The sequence below is a fragment of the Ziziphus jujuba genome, chromosome 11, assembly GCF_031755915.1.
Source record: "Ziziphus jujuba cultivar Dongzao chromosome 11, ASM3175591v1".
In the NCBI taxonomy this organism is placed as follows: Eukaryota; Viridiplantae; Streptophyta; class Magnoliopsida; order Rosales; family Rhamnaceae; genus Ziziphus; species Ziziphus jujuba.
In genome coordinates this window covers 23,713,879-23,739,223 of record NC_083389.1, presented here as the reverse complement: position 1 = coordinate 23,739,223, position 25,345 = coordinate 23,713,879, and the positions used below count along the sequence as shown (strand labels likewise).

Genomic DNA, 25,345 nt, shown 5'->3' with positions numbered 1-25,345 from the left:
ATTCGGAGTTGACAATATGTAGGAAGTAATTATCCAAAAGTACTCTTTATTTTTCCTCTAGGAAAAAAAATAAAAAAAAAAGAGGACCATGGATTGTATTTTTTAAAAAAATTGTTACTTAGTTAATTTTTTTTTTATCCACATAGGTAAATAGATTTAAGGATTAAAAACAAATATATTTTATTAGAAGTTCCTTGGTTTATTTATTTTGAATGGAAACCCTTGGTTTATTATTATAAACAATTTTTTTTTTTTTTTTTGCTTATTCGTTAAAATGACATGTTAATTTTAAGTCTAACATGGTTCCAAAAAGAATTATATAATTATCTTAGAGTATGCAAAAATAAAATAAAAAAAGAAAAAAAGAAAAAGAAAACGTTTTTAACAAATTTACAAATGAAAATAAAATGATATTAAATTTTAAAACATTTTTAGTATATTTAATTTTCAATTTTGACAGTATGGGGCGCATTAATTGTTTTTTTCAAAAAGAAATTGCAAAATGAAAAATTGATTTTTATTACAAAATAAAAATGTGTACCTTGGTTATATTTTATCTAGACCTTCTAAAGCTTACATTTATTACGATTTAATATCATAAGTTTTGAAAATTACACATCTTTATAAGATTTGAAAATATTGTTATTTTAAATGAAAATAAATAATGCAATAGGGAAAAAGATGATAAATTTCTAAAACCTAAGGCAAGGTACATAACTTCTTTTAAAATAGGAAAAATGAAATTGTAATAAAATCAAATCTAAGACAAGGAGATGAAATCATCCATCCAAAATATATATTTAGATGTCAAATTTCATTAATAACCTCACAGATAACTATATTTAAAAATGCATTTATCTATCGATTTTAGATGTTAAATTTAATCATTAAAGGCCAAAGAATTGTAAAAAACCATCATTTTATGATTGAATATTTTGAATATATAATTATAACATTTAACTCTTAAAATTAATTGGTAAAAAGTAGGTGATAATTTTCGTATAGGGTAATTGGTAAAAAGCAGGTGATAATTTTCATATGAGATCTAAACGTAACGAAGATAAAATTGAAAGATTTAAATCAAATTTTCATTATATATTTTATTTCATATATAAGATTATACTTAATTTAATAATTTACAATTAGCTCTTAAAAGTATTATACGGTTTGCATTTTGCCTCCAAACGTTTTAAAAACTATTATATTATTCCTTAAACTATTGCTTTCCGCATTTTACTCCATTTTTTATTTATTTAGTCTCTAATATAATTTATTCTTTTCTAAAACGAGATATCTCCATAATTTATTCTTTTTCTCTTCCTTACAGTGAAACTCAAAACTAATCCTCTAGAAAAATTTAGAGAATTTTGTATGCAAATGCAGATAAATCGTAAAATGCTAGGCTGATGAATGACAATTTTGAACTCTTGATAATCCATTGTCTAACTGATCATCGGAAAGGAAGATCTGGCATTCGAATTTTTTTTATAAAATATTGGATTCGTATTCATTTGGTGGTTAACTTTCTAACATAGCTAATAGACATATTTCCCAAACAAGATACAAAATTAACATAAAAAGCTTATACGCACCAAATTAATTACTTCACTCCTAAGCAAAAACAAACAAAAACAAAGCTTGTACACACCAACTGTGTGCTTATACATACATATACAGATGGTGTTTCAGTGGTTGGTATGATGCCAGGCAATTTCTCCTTGATCTTCTACATCATGATTTTCTTTTCGTGCTCATGATGAGTCAAAGTGGTCGTAGTTCCGGTGTAAGGGTTCGTGTTGGTCTGCGGATGATGATGCTTCTGCTGCTGGTCCTCCTTATTCTTCCCAGTACCGCTCAGTTTCTCCTTTATATCCCTCGTCAGTCCCTTCTTCTTCCTTACTTTCCCACCTTGTCCATCATCCTCAGACTATACACAATAATCCAACAACAACAAAATATACAAAAACCAATTAAAAAAAATTTGCAAAATCAAAATGAAATCCAACAAAATGTCTCTCACCCAGCTAGAGCTTGAGATGCCAGAGCGACGAAGCTGTTGTTGTGCGATATCCAGTCCCATAAAGACCAAGAGGTTCAGTGTCCCACACACACTTTGACCTGATATAACACCAACAGCAGCTATATGCTCACCTCTTGTTTCATTTCCCAGACCTGGCATACCTGTATATACTCAGGTTCCGACGGTGGTATATCTTCCTTGGTTGCCAAACCCGCTTGGTGCACAGGGTTGCCATGCTTGTCTGTGAGTTTAACCCGGTTTCCAGGATCATCGGTGAGTTGAACTGGGTTGCCACGCTCGTCTATAAGATCGACCATTAATGAAAAAAATAATATGTGCTTTAATCTGGTGAAAAAACAATGAACAAAGTAATAGTTTGAGGGAATGGATATATGCCTCATTTGTCATAAAATAGAAAAGCAAAGAGGGTGGATAGGAGAAGAGACAAAGAGTGACTTTTCGCATGTAACTAGTATGCTGACACGTGTAACAAAGTCATTAAAGGTATTGCCACGTTAGATCGAGGCCACCACACGTGTTAGTTTGGTGCGTGTGACAAAAATGGTTCATGGTGGTGGAGGAGATCACGGGGCATGGAATTCAAGATAAGGCAGGCAGAGCATGTATACTAGACGCATATAAGTGAAATATTGATTTTTTCTAGTTTTTCCTACATAAATATTATATTTTTAAACGCTCTTAAAATCTCTCACAACAGAACAAAAAATAAATTTAGAGGTAGACCAAATCAACAGAACAACTTCTCCATAGAAGTTGGCTTAATGACTTAGAAAAAGAAAAATATATATACATATATACATATATATATATATATATATATATATATATATATATATGTATGTATTATAACAATTACAGGCTACGACTATGAACTAAAAGAGTTCGATTTTAGTATCTCAATGATACTTGTCGAAATGAACTTTTTTAATTAGCAGTCAGTTTTGGTGTTTGCAAAGAGAGCTTCCAGACAACAGGGTAGGGGATAAAATTAAAATTCGAAGTTAAAACTAAAGCCAAACATTACAGTAATTCATTATAATAAGACCAGGAATTTTAAGCGTTTCAGAGGTGGTACATTGTCAGCTGGAGCTGGACAAAGTGGTCAAACCACGTGGAGTAGGTGAGGGGAGACAGAGAGAATCATCTGCTTCCTAGGGCAGTGAGAAGGCAGAGATAATAGTCTTTACGATAAGTTGGATCTCAGTAGAGTTGAGAGCAAAAGAAAATAAGGAAACCAAAGAGGGATCAAGGAGAGAATCAAAGAAACAATGGAGGGAAAAGCTACCACTTCATTCACCAAATGACCACTCAAAAATGAATTCTTCGGAGACGAGAAATAACGGGTTTCCTCCAGAGAGAAAGTTTCCAAGAAGAATAGAAATGAGAGTTGGCTCTCCTTGGCTCCAAATGAAAGGGGGTATTTATAGTACCTAGTGGCCAATCATGTGAGCCATGTCAACATCAAGTCAAAAGTTACTTTGGTTCTTGTGTAATCCTTTACCCTTTATCCTAGTATTACATGAATTTGAAAAAGGTCAAACTTATAAACTAAGCATCAAAGTGTAAACTTTCCTCAATGATAATTAGTCTATTAGATGTGCCTTTTGTGTACGCATGGACCTAGGCACTTTTTGGAAGATGTATGTTGTGTAACTTAAAAGGCTGTAGTAATCCCATTATGAGGCATAGGATTAATTTGCTTCTAGTGGTAATCACTATGGTAATGTTCGGCAGACTTGTTGAAAAGTATTAATATGGAAGATAATCCATGGTTGTGTTGAATATATGAAATCAGCAACAATTGGGTTCTTGCTTTATTCTAATCATATCTTCAATGCAGGAATGTTGAGCCTTCAAAGAGTAGAAAGTTCAAATGTATTTTTCAAAAGGTATATCTCAAATAAAAATTCATTGATCAACTTTATTTTACGCTTTAATAGAGCTATTAATCACCAAAGACATAATAAATTAGTTGCAGATCATACTGATATGAATGAGCAACCAAAGTTAAAACTATGTGTCAAATGAAGATACAAATTGTGAAAAATATACACAAAGATAAATTTTATAATTTTTCAAGATGAATTATTTGAAATTGAAAGTTCTGCTTATTACTTAAGTAGCACACTTGAGGATAATGAGTATATGGTTTATACTTTGCAAAAGGTTGGTGGAAGTTGTTCATAAAAAAGTAGACAACTTAAATATAATAAGCTTTTAGATTTTGTGTCATGCAGTTGTAAACTATTCAACTTTAATGGAATTCCATATAGTATATGTTAGCCTACTTTCGAGTCAAACATGTCATGTTTTACCAAGAAAATACATTCTCAGGAGATGGAAAAAAAGTGCCAAGATTGGTGAAGTGTGGGATAAGAATGGTCAAGAAGTGAATGACCAACACAATATATCATTGGCGACTAAGCATGCAAGTTTATCTTGATCTTGTTCTATTTTAATTGATGATACATCTCTCACAATTGAGGGTAGCAAATTCTTTATGAATGAGATTGAATTGCTACATGGTAAAATTAAAGAAATGAATGGTGATGGAATTATAGTGTCAGAAACAAATAGCAAAAGAAGTACAAAAGGACTTCGAAATATTAATAATCCATCACATGTGCGATCAAAAGAATGTGGAAAAATATTTAAAACTCCAAAAGAGATGTCAATTTCAAAATCATGACTTTTTCAAGGATGTCGACTTTATGGGCAACAACACGATAAAAGAAATTGTCCTCGGTTGCAAGAAAAGTAAATTTAATCAATTATTAATTTTCATTTAACTTTATATGAGATTCTCTATTTGAAATATATACTAAGCAAAAAAGATCATGTTTATTAGTATTAATATTATTAAATACTTTCATTCATTTTTGAAGCTTTGTAATATATTTGTTATTCTTAGGAAATATGATTGCACATAAACGTTTAATTAATTTTTCATAAATTTGAATCTTGTAATGTTATTTCTTTGTAGGATCAAATTTACACGGTGCTAAAAGATTATAATTGCCATATCGTAAATGCGCTAAAAACCAAGAGTAAAATTTACCTCTGTTTGTAATTTTGCTGGCTTCTTTACTCATAATTCTATGGAGATGATGGCATGTTGAAGGTTGTGTGATCATGAATATGATGATTAACATCGCAAATGGAAATGTTGATTTTTTTTCTTTTTTTTTTTTTTTCCATCTATTTGGTTTTTTGAATATGCCTGTTAAATGCTAAAGTTTTTTTGTAAATCTTTTTTATATGCAATTAGACAAGCTCTGTGGGAAACGAATGAGCCAAAAACTACACTAATTTATTATACAAAATGACATAAATGATCTACTTTTGCATTGAAATTTAATAGAATGTCATTTTGATCTATCCAAATTGTCTAGCGTCACTAACATTGAACTTTCACTGTTCATATTCATTTTTATTCATTTACATTGCATTTTCAGGAAAAAAAAAAAAAAGAAAAAAGAAAAATTACTTACAATTTTTATTCAAGATTTTTATACTTAAGAAAAATGATATTAATACTCAAGATTTTTATTCAATATTTCTACATCAGCTTAGCATCTACATTGCCTATTAATACTCAAGATTGTCTTCTATATCATGTGTTGTTGCATCAAAGGTATTTGATTAAAATTTTTATTGGTTAATTGATATAACCATTTGGTTAAGTAAGATCTTCTTAGTTGCCATACAATTAACATAAAATGACATCATTTGTCTAATAAGAAAGAAAAAAAAAAAAAGACTGCTTCAAATTCTTCTAATAATTGTCAAACATACTTTCAAGTGCAAATAATTAAATATCATTTCTGATAAATCTACATATTCTTATAAAAATAGCAATTTAATAATGTAGCTATAACAATGCCACTTAGTAATTCCCAGTTATCGTTGCTTTTCCTCTGATGTTGCTACTTTTTTGTCAAAAGTTTTAGTAGACCTTTGCCATTGGAATTTAACTCCCTTGTATTATTATTTAGACTAGCCATTTCATTAATCAACATTTTCGTTTTTGTTTTGTTCATGTTTCCAATATACGATTTATTTCATCATCTCATACAAATTTTCCACAATATTTATCATCCTGCATAATATTCATATAGTGAATAAATAATTGATTCATTAATTTCGTAACATAATATAATATATAATTTTGTATATTTATCTTATTATTATAGCATTTTCAAAATTTTCCATTTGATTTTTTTTTTTCCTGAATGAGATATTTGTAGTTTCATATAACCTCCACAAGGACACTTTATTGCCAAACACTTTTATTTATACTGGATGTGATATTGAGGCTTTACAAATGCCAATCACAAACCAGAGTGTCAGCCAAAGGAACAAAAAAAAAAAAAAAAAAAAAAAAAAAACTTCAAAGTGATTGACTTTCAAACCTAGATACATTTAAAAAACTAGTCATAGTTGGTATATATTCAACCAGTCTAAAGCATTCAAATTGAAACAAACGTTTATCGGTTGAACCTTCCGACTATATATATTTAAGAAAAGAAATAATTTATAGTTGGCACCTTTTACAAAAGTTTTTCTTTAAAAAAAGGAAAAAAAAAAGAAAAAGAAACAATTATTGGAATTGAATTATCGAACCAAAAGAGACCACAAATTCTCTAGTATTTGTCTTCTACTGGTAAGGCAAAATTAACAAGTTTTGGTATGTGATAAGTGATTTCCCTTTGGAATGCTATTTTTATTTTTTTTTAGCAAAGTGACACCCAAGGATGATACACACTAATGAAGCTTGCTTATGTATATGACCATTTGCTGGCTTTAATTTTAGGGGTCAAGAAAGTAAAAAACATCTTTGGGGCAGTTCAATTTGGCACTTCACACATCTTAAAATCTGCTACTCACTATCTCAAATCTAGGACACTACAACAGCATATTAAGGCCTTGCTATAAAAATCTTGTATGCCATACTTATCTCCCTAACTAGATACTTCAACAAGGATTCAACTACAAGGTGGATTGTAATTGCTGACTGCTAGGGCAAAAAAATAACAAATTAAAAAAATAACTTTCAATGTCATAATTTTTCACTATCCTAGGCCAAAAATATAAAATAAAATAAAAAAACACTATCATAATTTTTGGAAATAACCAGAAAAGAGTAGAGGCAAACAAACCAATGACCATATGAAAGAAAGAACACAACCAGATCAGTAAAGAGATGACATAATTAAGATCTAACTACTAGCCAAAACTCATGCCGAGATAACAATATGAGGCAAAAATTAGGATATTTTCTTCCAAGCAATTTTGCTAGGCACATAGCTTGTGTCTAATCTATGGCGCAAAGCTCAAAGACAGGTCCAATGGAAAAATGATGGGAGTGTCTAGCGGCAGAGATTGATTCCTATTTTTAGAATAACCAGAAAAAAGCAGAGGCAAACAAACCAATGACCAAATGAAATAAGCGATATAACCAGATCAGTAAAGAGATGGCAGAAGTAAGATCTAAATACCAGTTAAAACTCATGCTAGGATAGCAATTTGAGGCAAAAATGAGGAGATTTCCTTCCAAGCAATTTTGCTTAGCACATACCTTGTGTTTAATTTGTGGCGCAAAGCTCAAAGATAGGTCCAGTGGAAAAGTGGTGGGAGTGTCTACCGGTAGAGTTCGATTCTGAAATTGACATTACCAGTATTTTTTTTTTTTTTTCATTTTATCTGGTATTTCAAACTCTTTAACAATTCCAAAAGAAACCCAGTTTTGAGAGTTGATTTTTTATTTTTATTTTATTTTTATTTTATTTCATCTATGCCTTCTCTATTTTAATGCTGGATAGATATGCAAGAATGGTTAAATATTTCAACAGTGAAAAAAATAACTTCCAATATCATAATTTTCTACTATCATAAAAAAAGAAAAGAAAGATTGTCATGATTTTGAAAATAACATGAAAAAATAAAGGCAAAAATATCAATGACCAAAGGGAACAAGGGACATTCCTTGTTTCTAAATTATGAAGGAAAAGTCAAAGATAGGTCCAATGGAAAAGTGGTAGCGAGTGTCTAGTGACAGAGAAGGATTACGAAACAAAATCATGACTAGTTAGGATTTATTTTTGTTAAGAGCTGATGAGCTTTTTGCAGTTGATGATTGAAATTTTAGGGATTTTAAGAGGAGGGCTTGGTCAGAGAGTATAAGGAAGAGAGAAAAGAGTTTTTTATTTTTTTTTTTATTTTTTTTTATTTTTTTTTATTTTTTAATTTTAAAATAGGGGGTTATTTGTTAAACGAGCATTTTGATTAACTTGACATTAAATTGTAACGTCATGAGGGGCGCATTCTAAAACATACGAACCGGCTTTCTCTGTAGCAGTTCTATATATAGATATATATATGAAAATATGTATGTATGAATTTTGCCTCCACGACAAATATTATAAAATTTTCCTCATAAGCTACTCCTTAGAAACTTAGCTGGTTAAAGTATTTTGTTACATTGACAAAAACACACTATAAACGATAAAACTATGTGGATACATACATTCCAAAATAAGATTCTAATCGTTTTGCGACTGTAAGTACAATGTGAGTAGGGTTGGGATTTTTTTTCCCCTCTTTATTTGGGGATAAAAAGACCTTAAGCAAGTTGGGAAATGCCAATATATGCCAAATGAAATTGCAAACATAATCCAAATATGCAGTGAAAAAAAAAAAAATTAAATGAGAAACTTTCGTTGTTTATATGATTACATAAAAATGTACAAGGACTTACCAATTGGATCTTGGATCATAGTTAGGGTTTAAGATTGGTTTGATGACCGAAGTAATGAATGGACAGTTAAAGGCATCGAGCTATAAAATAAACCAATGAACTAGAACAATTCCATTACTCCCTAACAGTATCTGCAATATCAAATGCAATTGGATTATTATCGTCCTTAAACTATATTGCGCTTTATAATTCTCAGCTTCATTTTTATAGAAATGCACTGTGAACCTCACATGATGCACAATTTCAAGAGCAAAACATGTCTATTCATGTTGCTCACCCATTAACATATATATTCTCTCTGTCTTCTTCTCTTATAATCTCTTTTATAATATTTTAAAAGTATTGATAAAGGTTAATAGATAATATATTAAAAAATAAAGAGAAGAAAAATTTAAACAATATTTTTTTTGGTGAAAAAAATTAAATAATATTTTGTTAATTATTTTGCAATAAAAGAATTATATAAAGTAAAAAAAAAAAATCAAAAGTAATGAACTTTAAAAATGTATATCTAGAAAAAAATATTCAACAAAAAACAAAAAAGTAAAATAAAAAATATATATTTTTAAAAAAACTGTGTATTTAGAAAAAAGTATTCAACAAAAAACAAAAATCCTTATATATATTAAAAAAAAAAAAAAAACCACATTAAATTCTCAAGTTGAAGACATACCCAATACCCAATACCCAAACAACACCAAAACATCAAATTTTGTTAAAAGAAAAACCACTAAAACGTTAAATTCTTAAATTGAAGGCATATTCAATACCCCATTAACACTAAAGCATAAATTTTTAAACCCAAAACAACTGAAGTGCTCGACACCATTATTAGAACCACTCATCTCTACCCACCATTATTCCGTCTCTCTCTCTCTCTCTCTCTCTCTCATTCTCCTCCTTTTTTTTTTTTTTTTTTTTTTTTGTGGCTTTGTTACTGATCATGTTGTTTTGATTTCTTTTGGGCGTGAAATATTAAAAAAGGGGATTAGTTAATACCAAATAGAAGTTTGATGAATCTTGACTAAGCCTACAACTTTTTAACAAACAAAACCATCTTCCTTTGGGTGGGAGACATGCTTGTAGATATTTCATTACAAGGATCAAAATCCATTTCAAAAATCATCTTCAAGAAGTCATCTATACACAAATAATAGCAAACCATGGTTGAAACCTAGCTTGATTGGTATTGCAATCTTGTGAAGATTTGGATAGAGAAAACCCGACTAAAGATTGAAGACGGGTTAGGAAAACGGGTAAGGGTTGAATTCTGGGTTAGTGGGCCTAAATTTGAGATTCTGTTGGACTTGGCCCAGTTCCGAAGCCCAACTTATGGTTAGAACTGGCTACTATTCAGCCTAAGACCTAGGCCCATGTGTCGCGAAATGAGGGGTGCCACACGATGCGACAAGGCGATGACAAGTGGCCCACAATGGCAAGGTGATGTGGCATAGGGTGGCAAGGCCATATGTCACACAGTTGCAAGGCCACGTGTCAACCAGTTGTCATGCCATATGTCATGCTATGAAGGGGTATACATGTCAATCTGTGATAGGTGTGTCGGACTCTACTTGCACCACGTGGCATACTAAGGAGACGCGATGTGTCAGCCTGATACAGGTGACACGTGTTGAACTTTGAGGGCGATACGTCTCAGATAGGGAGAGCACCATGTGTTGTGCCCCAGGTGGGGCCACGGTGCCTAGTATATGTGACGTCAGCCGACATGTTTGCTACCACATCAGCATGAAGTGCCACGTGGCCACGGCCACATCAGCAACAGTGCCACATGGTAGATGCCACGTGTCACTACCACGTTAGCATGGTACCACGTTAGTAATGATGTCATCATTATATAATTGATGATGTCAACCCTGGTGGGAGTATAAAGTAATTTTGTGGGTGTATACAGTAATTTTATAAGTATATAAAAAAATTTTGTGGTTTATACAAAAACTCTAAAAAAATCACTTTTTTTTTTTTTTGGTTGTGTTTTCCAATTGGAAATTGGTTGTAACTAGTTTGTTGAAATAGAAAATAATAACTAATTGATTTCTGGTTTTTGTGATTTTACAGAAACATCAAGTGGAGATAGGGTGACCATGCTCACTCAGACTTCTATGATTCAAGTGTCTCCTTTTGCAAATCATGCATAGAGACCTGAAAAGTTCAATGGAGTAAACTTTAAGAGGTGGCAACAGAAGATATTGTTCTACTTGACTATACTAGGCCTTGCGAGGTTCTTAACTAAAGATGCACCACCTAGTAATGAAGAGAGTAACAAAGAAACACTTACGGCGGTGGATGCGTAGAAGCATTCTAATTACTTATGTCAGAATTATATCCTGAATAGCCTATTTGATACTTTGTATGGAGTGTACTGTGGCATAAAGTTAGCAAAAGAGTTGTGGGAAACTTTGGATCGCAAATATAAAACTGAAAATGCATGTTCCGGAAAGTTTATTGTAGGTTGATTCTTGAACTATGTGATGGTGGATTCAAAGCCATTAATAAGTCAAGTATATGAGTTGCAAGTGCTCATTCATGAACTTATTGCTGAAAGGATGTTGATTAATGAGGCCTTTCAAGTACCTGCAATGATTGAGAGGCTACCTTCTAGTTGGGGAGACTTCAAGAATTATCTCAAGCACAAGAGAAAGAAAATGGGTATTGAGGCTTTTGTTAGCAAGCTTCGTATCGAAGATGACAATAGGAGATCTGACAAAAGATCCGTGAAGGCTGTGGTGAAGGTTAATGTCGTAGAGCATGGAAGCAGCTCCAAGAATAAGAAGAAACTTAGAAAACCTCTAGGTTGGGGCCTAAAGGAGGCATCTCCAAGAAGGATAAGTTTCAAGGCAAATGCTTTAACTATAACAAGATGGGTTACAGAGCGGCGGAATGTAGATTGCCGAAAAGAAAGGAGAATAAAGAGGCACAGATGATGGAGCACATCACAAGAGAGGTCGATGGGATTGACCTTAGCATTGTTGTCTCTGAGGTGAACTTAGCAGGATCTAATCCAAGAGAATTATGGCTAGATATTGGAGTGACCTACCATGTTTGTCCTGACAAGAATTTGTTCACCTCTTTCAAACCAACTAAAAATGGGGAGAAGTTGTTTATGGGAAATTTTGCCACATCCGAAATCCAAAGGAAGGACAAAATAGTTTTGAAGATGACCTTTAGGAAAGATCTGACTCTGAATAATGTGTTGTATGTTCCAGACATTCATAAGAATTTAATGTCTAGATTTCTGCTAAACAAGGATGGTTTTCGCTTAGTGTTTGAGTTGGACAATGTTATTTTGTCCAAGCATAGGATGTTTATAGGAAAAGGTTATGTAGTCAATGGTTTATTTAAACTGAACATAATGACTATAAAGCCAAATAATATTAATAAAACTAGTACTTCTTCTGTTTACTTGCTTGATTCTTCCATTTTATGGCATGGTAGACTTGGCCATATTAATTTTAATTCCCTATGGAAGTTAACTAATTTGAATCATATTCCCATGTTTGAGATTGATTCCAAACATAAGTGTGAAACTTGTGGAAAGACAAAAACAATGAGGTTATCTTATGAAACGATTGAAAGATATAATGAACCTTTGGATTTAATACATAGTGATGTATGTGATTTGAAGTTCACACCGACCACAGGTGGTAATAAATATTTTATCACCTTTATTAATGATAGCATAAAATATTACTATGTATACTTGCTTAAGAGTAAGGATGATGCACTAAAGATATTTATTCCTTATAAAACTGAAGTTAAGAATCAACTCAATAGAAAAGTTAAAGTTATAAGAAGTGATCGTGGTGGAATGTATGTAATTCCGTTTGCAGAGTATTGTGCAAAACATGGCATTATACATAAAGTTACACCACCATATTCTCCACAATCTAATGGTGTGGCTAAACGAAAATAATAAAGCTTTAAAAGAAATGATGAATGTAATGATGATAAGTTCTGGATTACCTCAAAACTTATGGGGGGAATCTATTTTGTTTGTGAACAACCTTTTAAATAAGGTGCCCCGAAAGGATCAGGCGAAGACACCCTATGAGCTATAGAAAGGAAGACAACATTCCTATAAATATTTACAAGTGTGGGGGTGTCTAGCCAAAGTTGTGGTACCTATTCCAAAGAGAGTGAAGATAGGTCTCAAAACAGTTGATTACATCTTCATATGATATACACAAAATAGTAGTGCATATCGATTTCTCATGTATATGTTAGAAATTTTTTATATATACAAGAATATGAAAATGGAATCGAAAAATGCATCATTTTTTGAACATATTTTTCTATATAAGTGTGAAGAAGGATCGAGTTCATCTAAATGAACTTATGATGCTATCAGTGAAGATAGTCATAATAGTGATCAAGATTAGGAGACTGAAGTTGAGATTGAAGTTGAGATTAGATGTAGCAAGAGAGTAAGAACCTAAAAATCCTACGGTCTTAATTTTCTTACTTATATGCTAGAAAGTGAACCTCAAAACTTCCAACAAGCTTTAAATTCTCCTGAAGGAATTTATGGAAAGATGCCGTAAAAAGTGAGATTGATTCCATCTTGCAGAATCACACATGGAAGTTAGTAGATCTTCCTCCAGGTTGTAAGGTTTACAAATGGATTTTTAAAAAGAAGATGAAAGTAGATGGAACAATAGATAAATACAAGAAAAAGATTGTAATTCAGGGATACAAGCAATAAGAATGCCTTGATTATTTTGATACATATTCTTCAGTGACGAGAATAAATTCCATAAGGATGGTACTGGCAATTGCTACTTTGCGAGGCCTTAAAGTACATGGAATGGATGTGAAAATAGTCTTTCTCGATGGAGATCTTGATGAAGAGATCTATATGGAGCAACCCAAGGGTTTCTTTGCTCCAAGATAAGAAAAGAAAGTCTGTAGATTGGTAAAGTTCTGATATGGACTGAAACAAGCTCCGAGCAATGGCATTAAAAATTTGATAGTGCAATACTAAGTGATGGATTTAAAATAAATGAGTGTGACAAATATATCAATGTAAAAGATATAGGGAATGGATATGCCATTCTTTATTTGTATGTAGATGACATACTCATTGTGGGTAGTGACGACAGTATGGTCCGAACTACGAATGCCATATTAAAATCTAGATTTGACATGAAAGATATGGGGTTTGTTGATGTGATTTTAGGAATGAAAATCATGAGGATTTCGAATGGGATCATTCTTAGTCAAATGCATTATGTGGATAAAATATTAGTTAATTTTAGTAAAGATGATACTGGTATAGTAAGAACACCCATAGATGTGAGTTTTACACTTATCCAAGAATAATAGAGAGAGTGTATCTCAAGTAGAATACGCAAAGGTGATAAGAAGTCTGATATACTTGATGAATTGTACAAGACCAGACACAGCCTACGCTATAAGTAGACTGAGTAGATACATGAATAATCCAAATGATGATCACTGGAAAGGAATCATTAAAGTACTAAGGTACTTACGATATACTCATGCATACAGACTGTACTATACAAGATATCCTATTGTATTAGAAGGATACAATGATGCTAACTGGATATCAGATATCAAGGATTCAAAATCCATTAGTGGCTACGTATTTACATTAGAGGGTGTAGCCATGACATGAAAGTCCTTCAAATAAACTGTGATAGCTCAATCCACAATGGAATATGAGTTTAGCGCATTAGATAAATGTGGTTAAAAAGCAGAATGCCTACACCAATTTTTGGAGGACATTCCAAGGTGGCCAAAATCTGTACCGCCAATAAGTATACATTGTGATAGTCAATCTACGATTGGTAGGGCACAAAATATCATATATAATGGAAAGTCTAGGCATATATGTCGGAGACACAATTCAATTAGACAGTTAATTTCAACTAAAGTTATCTCAATAGACTATATAAAGTTGAAAGATAATATTGCAGATCTGCTAACCAAATGGTTAAATATTGATTTAGTTGAGAAATCATCGAGGGAAATAGGATTGAAGCCGTGCGTAAGTCGATACAATGGAAACCCAACCTAATTGACTAGATATCCCAAGATCTAGGTTCAATGGGAAAATACAATTGTAAAGACTGGTATGGATCACTATGAGGTTTAGTCCTCTGCCCATTCCTATGATGAGACAGTGATAGATGGAGGTGAAACATAAAGTATACTTTTAATAATTCCTATATGTATGTGTTTAGTAATCTATAGATAGTCATGCTGATTACAATGGAAATAGGAATTACCTAAGTGAAAGAGAAGAGTGGCCACTTCAAAGGAGAATTGCTAAGGGTGCAATTCTTTAGAAACTCTCACAGAACCAGGAAGGTGTTCAAGGCCAAAATGAACACAACAATGAGAACTGAAGTATACTAGGAAGGAATCTTTGTGAACTATATTGTCATTTACACAAATGACAAAATGGTTCAAAGATATCGTATCTACCATTATTTAGTAAAGAAGATATAGTTTCACAAGCGAAGGTTTAGAGAGTAATATCTACTATCCTATATAGATTCCAACTGTAAAGTTTAACCACCAAAGTCTTATATTATTCTAAATATTCAAATCATTTATGTGGGGGATTTTAATGATTTTTATTAATATATTTGAATGATTTACCATAAAGTGTATTAAAATGGATTAAATATGCTTTGATGGTTGCCTTTTGATTTTCTAAACATGGGTTTTAAGAATTGATGGGTCTTTTGTAAATTGAAAGGAAAATATCAAATAGTGTGATAGCTTATGCATACAGCAATCTAACCTTTATTTCTTTTTCCTTTTTTTCTTTAAATTTGTTTTTTTTAACCTTTTATATATACTTTTTCTATTTTTCTTTTTAAAACTATTGTAGGGATAATTTACTAGAAGTATCTATAAACTCAACCACCTATAATCATCCGAGTTCACTAATACATATAATCATATGCAATGTTATGATAATTAATAATTTTTTTTTACGTGCTTTAATTGTGAGTGGAATAACATCACATATAACATCATATGTGATTCCGTTGACATTAAAAGTTATTTATATGATGTGATGAAAATAATAAATTAATAATTAATTTAAAACTAATAAAAAAGATTAAAAGGAACATATAGCATTTGGGGTGGCATCATTGCCAAGAACAATTCCTATTTATACCCTATAATTGGAAAAAATAAATAAATATACAAATAAGCCATCTAATGAATCTGTCTTCTTCTTATTATTATGATTAGATTTTACATTGTTAACGAGAGAATTCAAACTCAATTGTTGACCCAAAAATACAACTACTCGACCACGCAGAATGATCAATCTGTAATTTAGATTAGTAAACTCTTTTGGAAACTTTTAGAGGGGTAATTCTTTTTGCACGTTCCAATTTTCCACTCACACTACAATCCTTTGTAAAATCACTTTAAAACCCTTTTGTCTATATATATATATATTTGAAATATTTAATTCGCAATTTGGCTTTGCAATATTCTAATCTATCATCTATTTCTCATGGGATTTGCCTCAAATCTCCTCCTTCAAGCTCACAAACGCACATGGCATCTCTCCCTAGTAACTGATGAAGCCATCACTGTAGCTATTCGTTGATCGCCGAATGCTATAAAGCACCGATTCAACTTTCACACCGCTCAGATTCTTTCAACAACTCATGATCACATCCTTAGATCGATCTTTGATCTCTATGTTGAAAAATATATGAGAATATATATGTATATACATGTGAATCTCAAATATGTACAATTGATAAAAATAAATTAAAGAAAATTGGAACTTGTATGTCCTTAGATTTGATTCGCTTGTGATGAATTTGTCCTATGTCTGTGTAGTACTACAGTGTCCTTAAGATTATTTCCATCCCACTAGTGCACCTTTGCTTTACCACTCTATTATACAAGTAAAACTATTTTTCTTGAATTTTTTTTTCCAAACTCACGTGTGGGAGAGAGTATTTTTCACTGTGTTTTCTTTTTTTGGTTACTCAACCCAATTTTTCCAAAACTCTCCTTTTTTCCAAAAATCTAAAACCGAAAAGAAAAACCAATTAAACTCATTAAATGCCAATAAAGTCAAATCAATCACACTTAATACAAAATGTTCAAAAATGTTACAATCCCCCACATTAATGATTTGACTACTAGATATTGTAGGACTCTCATGGTAAAACTCTACAATTGGAACTTGCGTAGGTAGATGTTACTCTTTGAACCTTCCATTGTGAGACTATATCTTCTTTACTGACTATTGGTAGATGCAATATCTTGGAACCATATTTATCTAATATGATGAACTCATATTCTATTGTGGATCAAGCTATTACTATTTATTTTGAGGACTTCATGTCACGGTTGCACCCGCTAATGTAAATATGTAGCCACTAATGGATTTTGAATCCTTAATATCTGATATCCACTTCGCATCACTGTATCATTTTAATAGAGTAGGATATCTTGTATAGTGCAGTCCGTATTCACGAGTATATCGTAAGTATCTTAATATTCTAACGATTCCTTTCCAATGATCATCATTTGGATTACTCGTGTATCTACTTAGTCTACTTATAGCGTAGGCTAAGTTTGATCTTGTACAATTCATTAAGTACATCAGACTTCCAATCACCCTTGCGTATTCCACTTGAGATACACTTTCTCCTTTATTCTTGGATAAGTTTAAACTCACATCTATGGGTGTTCTGGCTATACTAGTATCATCTTTACTAAAATTAGCTGGTATTTTATCTACAAACTGTGTTTGACTAAGAATGATTCCATTTGAAATCCTCGTGATTTCCATTCCTAAAATCACATCAGTAAGCCCCATATCTTCATGTCAAATCTAGATTTTAAAATGGCTTTTATAGTTCGGAGCATATTGTTGTTACTACCTTTGATAAGTATGTCATCTAAATACAAACAAAGAATGGCATATTCATTCTCTATATCTTTTATATAGATACATTTGTGACACTCATTTATTTTAAATCTATCACTTAGCATGACACTATCAAATTTTTGATGCCATTGTTTCGGAGCTTGTTTCAGTCCAAACAAGAACTTTACCAATCTACAGACTTTCTTGTCTTCTATTGGAGTACAGAAATCCTCGAGTTGCTTCATGTAGATCTCTTCATCAAAATCTCCATTAAGAAAGGCTGTTTTTACATCCATTTGATGTATCTTAAGATCTCATAATGCAGCAATCGCCAGTACCATCCTTACGGAATTTATTCTCGTCACCAGAGAATAAGTATCAAAATAATCAAGGCCTTCTTGTTGCTTGTATCATTTAATTACAAGTTTTGCTTTGTATTTATCTATAGTTCCATCTGCTTTCATCTTCCTTTTAAAAATCCATTTGTAATCTAAAGGTTTACAACCTAGAGGATGATCTACTAACTCTCAAGTGTGATTCTACAAGATAGAATGTATCTCACTTTTTACCCTTTTTTTTTTTTTCCATAAATTCTCTTCGGGAGAATTTATAACCTCTTAGAAGTTTTGAGGTTCACTTTCTAGTATATCAGTAAGAAAATCCAGACCATAGCATTTTCCATTTTTACTCTCTTGCTACATCGAAGCTCAACGTTAGTCTCAACATCAGTTTCTTGTTCTTGATCATTATCATGATTTTCTTAATCGATAGTATCATAAGTTTGTTTAGATGAACTCAATTCTTCTTCCACTTTATATGGAAAAAAATATGTTCGAAAAATGATGCATTTCTCGATTCCATTATCATGTTCTTATGTATATTAGGAATTTTTGACTTATACACGAGAAACCAATATGCACTAATATTTTGTGCATATCCTATGAAAATGAAATCAATTGTTTTAGGACCTATCTTCACTCTTTTTGGAGTTGGTACTACAACTTTGGCTAGACACCCCCATACTCGTAAGTAATTATAGGAAGGTTGTTTTCCTTTCCATAACTCATGGGGTGTCTTTACTTGATACTTCCGGGGCACCTTATTTAAAAGGTCGTTTACCAACAAAACAACTTCCCCTCACAAGTTCTGAGGTACTCCAGAAATTATCAGCATTGCATTCATCATTTCCTTTACAGTTCTGTTTTTCGGTTTAGCCATACCATTTGATTGTGATGAATATGGTGGAGTGACTTCATGTATTATGCCATGTTGAGCACAATACTCTCCAAATGGAGTTATATACTCCCACCACAATCACTTCTAATCACTTTAACTTTTCTGTTAAGTTGATTCTCAAACTTCCGTTTTATGAAGAAAAAATTTCTTTATAGCCTCATCATTGCTCTTAAGCAAGTACACATAGTAATGTTTTGTGCTATCATCTATAAAGGTGATAAAATACTTATTACCACTTCTAGTTGGTGCAACTTTAAATCACATATATCATTATGTATTAAATCCAAAAGTTCATTATTTCTTTTAATTGTTTGATATAATAACCTTGTTACTTTGCCTCTATGTAAGTTTCACACTTATGTTTGGAATCAATATCAAATGTGGGAATATGATTCAAGTTATTTAACCTCCGTAGAGAATTAAACTTAACATAACCTAGTCTACCATGCCACAAAATGAAAAACTCAAGTAAGTAAACAGAAGAAGTACTAGCTTTATTATTATTATTCATTGGCTTTATAGTCATTACATTCAATTTGAATGTACTATTGACTACATAGCCCTTTCCCACAAACATCTCGTACTTGGACAAGATAACCTTGTCTGACTCAAACACTAAGCGAAAACCATGTTTGCCTAGTAGCTATCTAGACACCAAATTCTTACGAATATCTAGAACATACAATATATTATTCAGAGTTAGATTCTTCCCAGAGGTCATCTGTAGAACAATCTTGCCATCTCCTTGGATTTCTGAAGTGGTAGAGTTACCCATGAACAACTTCTCCCCAATTTCCTTTGGTTCGAAGGAGGTGAACATACTCTTACTTGCACACACGTTGTGGGTTGCACCTGTATCTATCCACCACTCTCTTATATTAGAACCCACTAAGTTCACCTCAGAGACGAAAGTGCTTAGGTCAATCTCATTAACCTCTCTTGTGATGTGCTCCATCATCAGTGTCTCTTTGTTTCTCTTTCTCTTCGACAGTCTACAATCCGCCGCTCAGTGACCCATCTTGTCACAATTGAAACATTTCCTTTGGAACTTGGCCTTCTTGGATATGCATCCTTTAGGCCCCAAATGGAACTGTTTCCAGGTTTCTTTTTAGTCTTTAAGCTACTGCCATGCTCCACAACATTGGTCTTCACCACGATCTTCATGGATCTTTGGTCAGACTTTCTATTGTCATATTCAATTTGAAGCTTTCCAACAAGAGCCTCCTTTCTCTTGTGCTTTAGATAGTTTTTGAAATCTCTCAAACTAAGAGGTAGCTTCTTAGTCATTACGGCAACTTGAAAGGCTTCATTAATGAACATTCCTTCGACAAGAAGTTCTTGGATGAGCACTTGCAACTCATGTACTTGACTCATTAGTAGCTTTGTATCCACCATCATGTAGTCCAAGAATCGGCCTGCATGGTTGTGCATCTTTAGTGGGAAAACTCGCAAAGCCCAATGTAGTCAATTAAAACAAAATTTTCTGTTGCCACATCTTAAAATTAGGTCCATCGAACATCTTTGGTATCTCTACATGACTTGCAGGAGCAGGCACTCAAAACATAGGAATTTTAGTGGGCATTTATGCAGTAGGCACAGTCACATCATCTCCACTTGCCATTTCTATAAAATCACAAAAATCAGAAATCAATTAGTTGTTATTTTCTATCTCAACAAACTAATTATAACCAATTTCCAAAAGGAAAACATAAAAAATGTGATTTTTAAGGGTTTTTGTATAAACCACAAAATTATTGCATACACCCACAAAAATTGCTGTATACATCTACCAGGGGTGACATCATTAATTACACAATGATGACATCATCGCTGATGTCTTTGACACATATCACATTGCTGACATGGCACCATGCTGATGTGGTACTACCACGTGCCGCTGTAACAATTGCCATGTGTCATTGTAACACATGCCATGTGGCACATTGTGTTGGCGTGTCATCTTTACCACATCATCACATTGCTGACATGGCAATGTAATGTGTCCATCTCTGCAGAAGTGGCAGATGATGTCACACAAAGCTTGTCCAGGTCGTAGCACAGGTTGCGCAAAATCTAACCGACACGTGTCACCTATACCAGGTTGACACGTGGCATCTCTATAATGTGACATGTGGCATTCATTAAAGGTCGACATGTGTCACTATAATAGGTCGACACATTTCCTCCTTGAGCTCACAACACGTGGCATAATGACTGGTTGACACATAGCCTTGCGACTGTGCGACATGTGGCCTCGCCATAGTGCGCCATGTCGCCTTGCAGCTATGTACCATTAGTCGTCGCCTTGTCACGCCACATGGTGCTCTCTCATCGTTACACGTGGCGAGCCATTATCAATCGGGCTAAATTCTCTTGGGCTTGGGTCTGGTGTGGGCTTGGTCTTAGGCTGAATAGTAACCTGTTCTAACCACGGACTGTACTTTGGAATTGGACTAGATTCATCAAAATTTAAAATTCAGGCCCACAACCCAAAAACCAACCCATATCCATTTCTTCGACCCGTTAACCCATTTTCTGACTCGTCTCCAACCTCTAGCCAGGTCGATTTTGGCCCATTTTACTGGTAAGCAGGTCAGTTGATCCGGTTTGAATTTTTCATCAATTTTTATGATTCCTGTGATGGAAAAATACCAGAAAATTATCAAAAAGTTTAGAAAGTAATGGGCAATTCAATATTGGAAAAAACTTTGATTTAAAAGAATACTAAAAAATTGCCCAAAAATTTTAAACCCCATGGGAAGGAAAACAAAGAATTTAATAACTCATTCCTTTCATACTTGGTACAAAACCTTTTACTAAATCCTTTTAATCCCAGTACAAATATGTGGATCCATACATAAAAACATGGGCAACAACAATCGATTAAACAAAAATTTAATTAAAAGCCCATCCAAAAAATTGTATCCGGTTTGAAACCAAAAATATAAATATATATATATATATATATATTTTTTTTTCTTTTCCAACAACACGTTCACAGATCAAAATAAACTGCAAATCATACATCCATATATATCAACATATATTTACGGGTTAGTCTTAAGATTGTTGAAAAATATATGAGAATATATATGTATATACATGTGGATCTAAAATATGTACAATTGATCAAAATAAATTAAAGAAAATTGGAACCTGTATATCCTTAGATTTGATCTGCTTGTGATGGATTTGTCCGAGACTTGCATAGTACCACATTGTCTTTAAGACTACCACATTGTCTTTAAGACTATTCCCGTCTTACTAGTGCGGGTGTTTTCTGATGGTCGTTTTTTAGAATACAACGGATTCTTGAGCTCTTGGACACAGTACCTTCGAAGCTTTCTTTTCAAACTTTCAGTGCATCTTTGCTTTACCACTCTACTATGCAAGTAAAACTATTTTTCCTGAATTTTTTTTTTCAAAGTTCACGTGTGGGAGAGAGTATTTTTCAATGTGTTTTCTTTTTTCGGTTACTAAACCCAATTTTTCCAAAACTCTCCTTTTTTTCCCAAAATCCAAAACCAAAAAGACAAACCAATTACACTATTAAATGCCAATAAAGTCAAATCAATCACACTTAACACAAAACGTTCAAAAAGGTTACACTCTAAACATCCAAGTGAAAAGTAGAATTTAAAAGGGTTTTATTCTATTTTGTAATTTGGAAAATAGAATTTAAATGTTCGGAAAGAAAATCAATTATTTTTTCCCAAGGGAATTAACTATGCAGCTATCAAATTTAAAAGAAAATTTTGGAAATAATTAATTTCCTTCCCAAATTTGATAACCAAATTTTTGGTAAAAAAGGGTCTGTAAGGACACTGGGCATAAAATTTAAAAGAGGGAAAAAAAAAAAAAGTCGAAGTTTTTGGTAATTGTGCATAAAATTGCAGTGTGGAAAGAAAATTTGATGGTGTTGAAAGCGGCACCTATGTTAGGGGCCATACATTTTGGAACATATGGCCCAAAAGAATCCTTTAAGTTATGAGGACAGTCATGATTTGGAGCAGTATTAATTATTAAATGATAATATTAATGTAAGAAGCGATGCTAAATAAAATAGATACTGGAGTTTTTCACCCGAAAAAAAAAAAAAAAGAAAAAAGTTAACGGAAGTTCCTGAGTTCACTCGTCACCCATTCGAAGAAAAGTTTTCTCTTTTTTTATTTTTAATTATTTTTTAAATTTTAAATTACAAAATCAACCCTTTATGAGATATCTGATATAAAAAAGAATAGAACTTAAGAACACAGAAGCGAAAACCCTACTTTCGATTTTGCCATGTAAAAATTGAAATCTGCTTTGGCGGCCAAAATCATTTTGCAGTGTAATTACAATATATTTCCAACTATACATCTACAAACTAAACGACAATTACATTCCAGCAGTAATGTTGAGCTTACTCTTTTGAAATCCAAATGATTAAATTAAAAAAAAAAAAAAAAAAACTGGATAGTACACCAAAATTAAAACACTCAATATCTCACTGTATCAATGCAAGTCTAAATTCATAAAAAATTTACAGATGCACATCTGTTTTGCTAGTTTTATAAACCATACAGAAATTCTAAAATTAAAAAAAAAGAAGAAGAAAAGATTAAAACAAAGAATAAAAAAAAAACAGAATTTAAGGCTACATATAAAACAAATAAAGACAGAGGGAGAATAATATTAGTTTACGCTAACCAACAAACAACGATTACTCCCAATATACCAAATATACGAGAAAGCCTATTTGAAAAAACAAATAGCACCAACGATGTCTGCGTCAGCGAAGCTAAAGGAACATATTTTTTCTCTAGTCAAGTAGCCATTTGGGATTCAGACCTCAAATTAGCATAATCCATAAAGGTTATTTTCCAAACTAGACACCTAGGACACTACATTCTTTTTTGAATTTTTCGAAAATGAATGATTTTGTAGACGAACCCTTAAGCATATTCCTTGCACATACACCGTTTAGACGGCAGCCACTGAAGCCAAACACCGGTTTAATACCTTTATCTTTGCTTTCAATTCCTTGTTCTCTGCCCACTGCATATAACCAAATTTATACTAAGTGTCAGCACCAAACGTCTATATACACGGATAACCCAAAGTAAAATTCTTATTTAACTTACCTTATTCTGCAGACTTCTGAAGAATACGCTTGTAAACTGATTTTAACTACATGCAAACTTGTGCTTAAGAAAAATGTTCCAAAAGTTTATAACGGTGAAATTTTATGTCCACACCAAATAAACAAATTAGTGCTTGCTATATTTTCATCAAACATTGCAATACTTGTGATTACAAAGGACTCACCTCAAGTTCAAAACCATTACGCTGGGCCATCAATCTTCTTACTATCTGTTATAGCACAACAAAGCAAGCAAGCAGAAAACAACATATTTATGCATGACATCTTGATGCACTAGCAAGCAGGAAGCAACAAAGGAAGCAAAGAATTCAAAACTACCTGCTTCTGTAACATTGATACACTAGCAATTGGCACCTTGCCACTTTCAACAATATGTTCTTCCGAAACCCCCATTTGCTTTCCTTTTTCTAGGATCTCTCACCACAGATTCTGAATCTGTATTGAGAAAGTTGAAATATTAGTTTAGTCGGGAACATAACGATTAAACATTTTCTACAGCAGTTGCTCAAACAAATGCATAAGCTACTGGAATATTTTAAAATGTGGGATACAATATAATATATCACAAATAGGAAACAGGTGGAGGAGAAAGAGGGAGAGAGAAAGGGAACTAAACAGGAAAGAAGCAGGGAACCATATTAAAAAAAAAAAAAAAAAAAAAAAAATTCTTGTTACAAATTGCCTTCACAGAAAACAAAAGCCATAAAAAATTCATTAAAAAAATTAGTACATGATCAGGGGGGTTTTAAGAGTTCTAAACTATTTTAGAAATGAGTATATAGGATTTTTGTATTCATAAGTGAAAGCAATCAAAAAAATATTATATAAGAAAATTAAAGAAAATTTTAGGAGCTAGGGTAGTAAGTTCTCAATAACACCTTTAAATGGCACTCATCCAGGCAAACAACCTTGTCCTATTTGGTGTATATATGTTGGTTTAAGTGCCAATGTGAAAGAGAGATAGAGAAAGGGGGAGAAAGTGAACTCTAAGGAACTTTAAAATTATGGGAAAGCACATTAATAGCAGGAACATATGCCATGCAATTTTGAACCACATATAAGCTCACCGGCCTGAGTTGAATAAGTAGGTGTGCTGCTAGTTGGTGAGAGTTATTTATTCCGCCAATTGGGAAATGTTCTATGCTCTTAAATAGATTCTGATACTTGCCAGTTGAGAAACCCTCGAGGCTATCATGTTTCTGATAAAGAATAGAAAGAAAACATTATATAATGTTTTCTATGATAGAAAACAGGGGCATGTAAAAATTAAAA

The 25,345-nt window shown here is 32.5% G+C and overlaps 2 protein-coding genes and 1 long non-coding RNA gene across 5 annotated transcripts; all 3 read right to left on the bottom strand.

The window, feature by feature from the left end:
- Window positions 1-1,670: 1,670 nt before the first annotated feature.
- LOC107434031 (embryogenic cell protein 40) lies at window positions 1,671-2,410 on the bottom strand. Its single transcript, XM_048465956.2, has 2 exons — window positions 2,021-2,410; window positions 1,671-1,927 (listed from the first exon to the last, which is right to left on the bottom strand). The coding sequence occupies exons 1-2, from the start codon at window positions 2,177-2,179 to the stop codon at window positions 1,727-1,729; spliced, it is 360 nt and encodes a 119-aa protein (XP_048321913.1). The 5' UTR covers window positions 2,180-2,410; the 3' UTR covers window positions 1,671-1,726.
- Window positions 2,411-19,573: 17,163 nt separating this feature from the next.
- Window positions 19,574-20,361, bottom strand: LOC125419571 (uncharacterized). Its single transcript, XM_060812935.1, has 2 exons — window positions 19,980-20,361; window positions 19,574-19,818 (listed from the first exon to the last, which is right to left on the bottom strand). Exons 1-2 carry the CDS (start codon window positions 20,359-20,361, stop codon window positions 19,574-19,576), a joined length of 627 nt encoding a protein of 208 aa, XP_060668918.1.
- Window positions 20,362-23,486: 3,125 nt separating this feature from the next.
- Window positions 23,487-25,094, bottom strand: LOC112489176 (uncharacterized). Of its 3 annotated transcripts, none has more exons than XR_009634965.1 (5): window positions 24,952-25,094; window positions 24,392-24,508; window positions 24,238-24,282; window positions 24,054-24,116; window positions 23,487-23,967 (listed from the first exon to the last, which is right to left on the bottom strand). It is a non-coding gene; the product is annotated as an uncharacterized LOC112489176 (long non-coding RNA). The 3 variants fall into 3 exon arrangements; XR_007238533.1 differs by having other exon boundaries at window positions 24,054-24,099; XR_007238534.1 differs by lacking the exon at window positions 24,054-24,116.
- Between the last annotated feature and the right edge of the window lie 251 nt (window positions 25,095-25,345).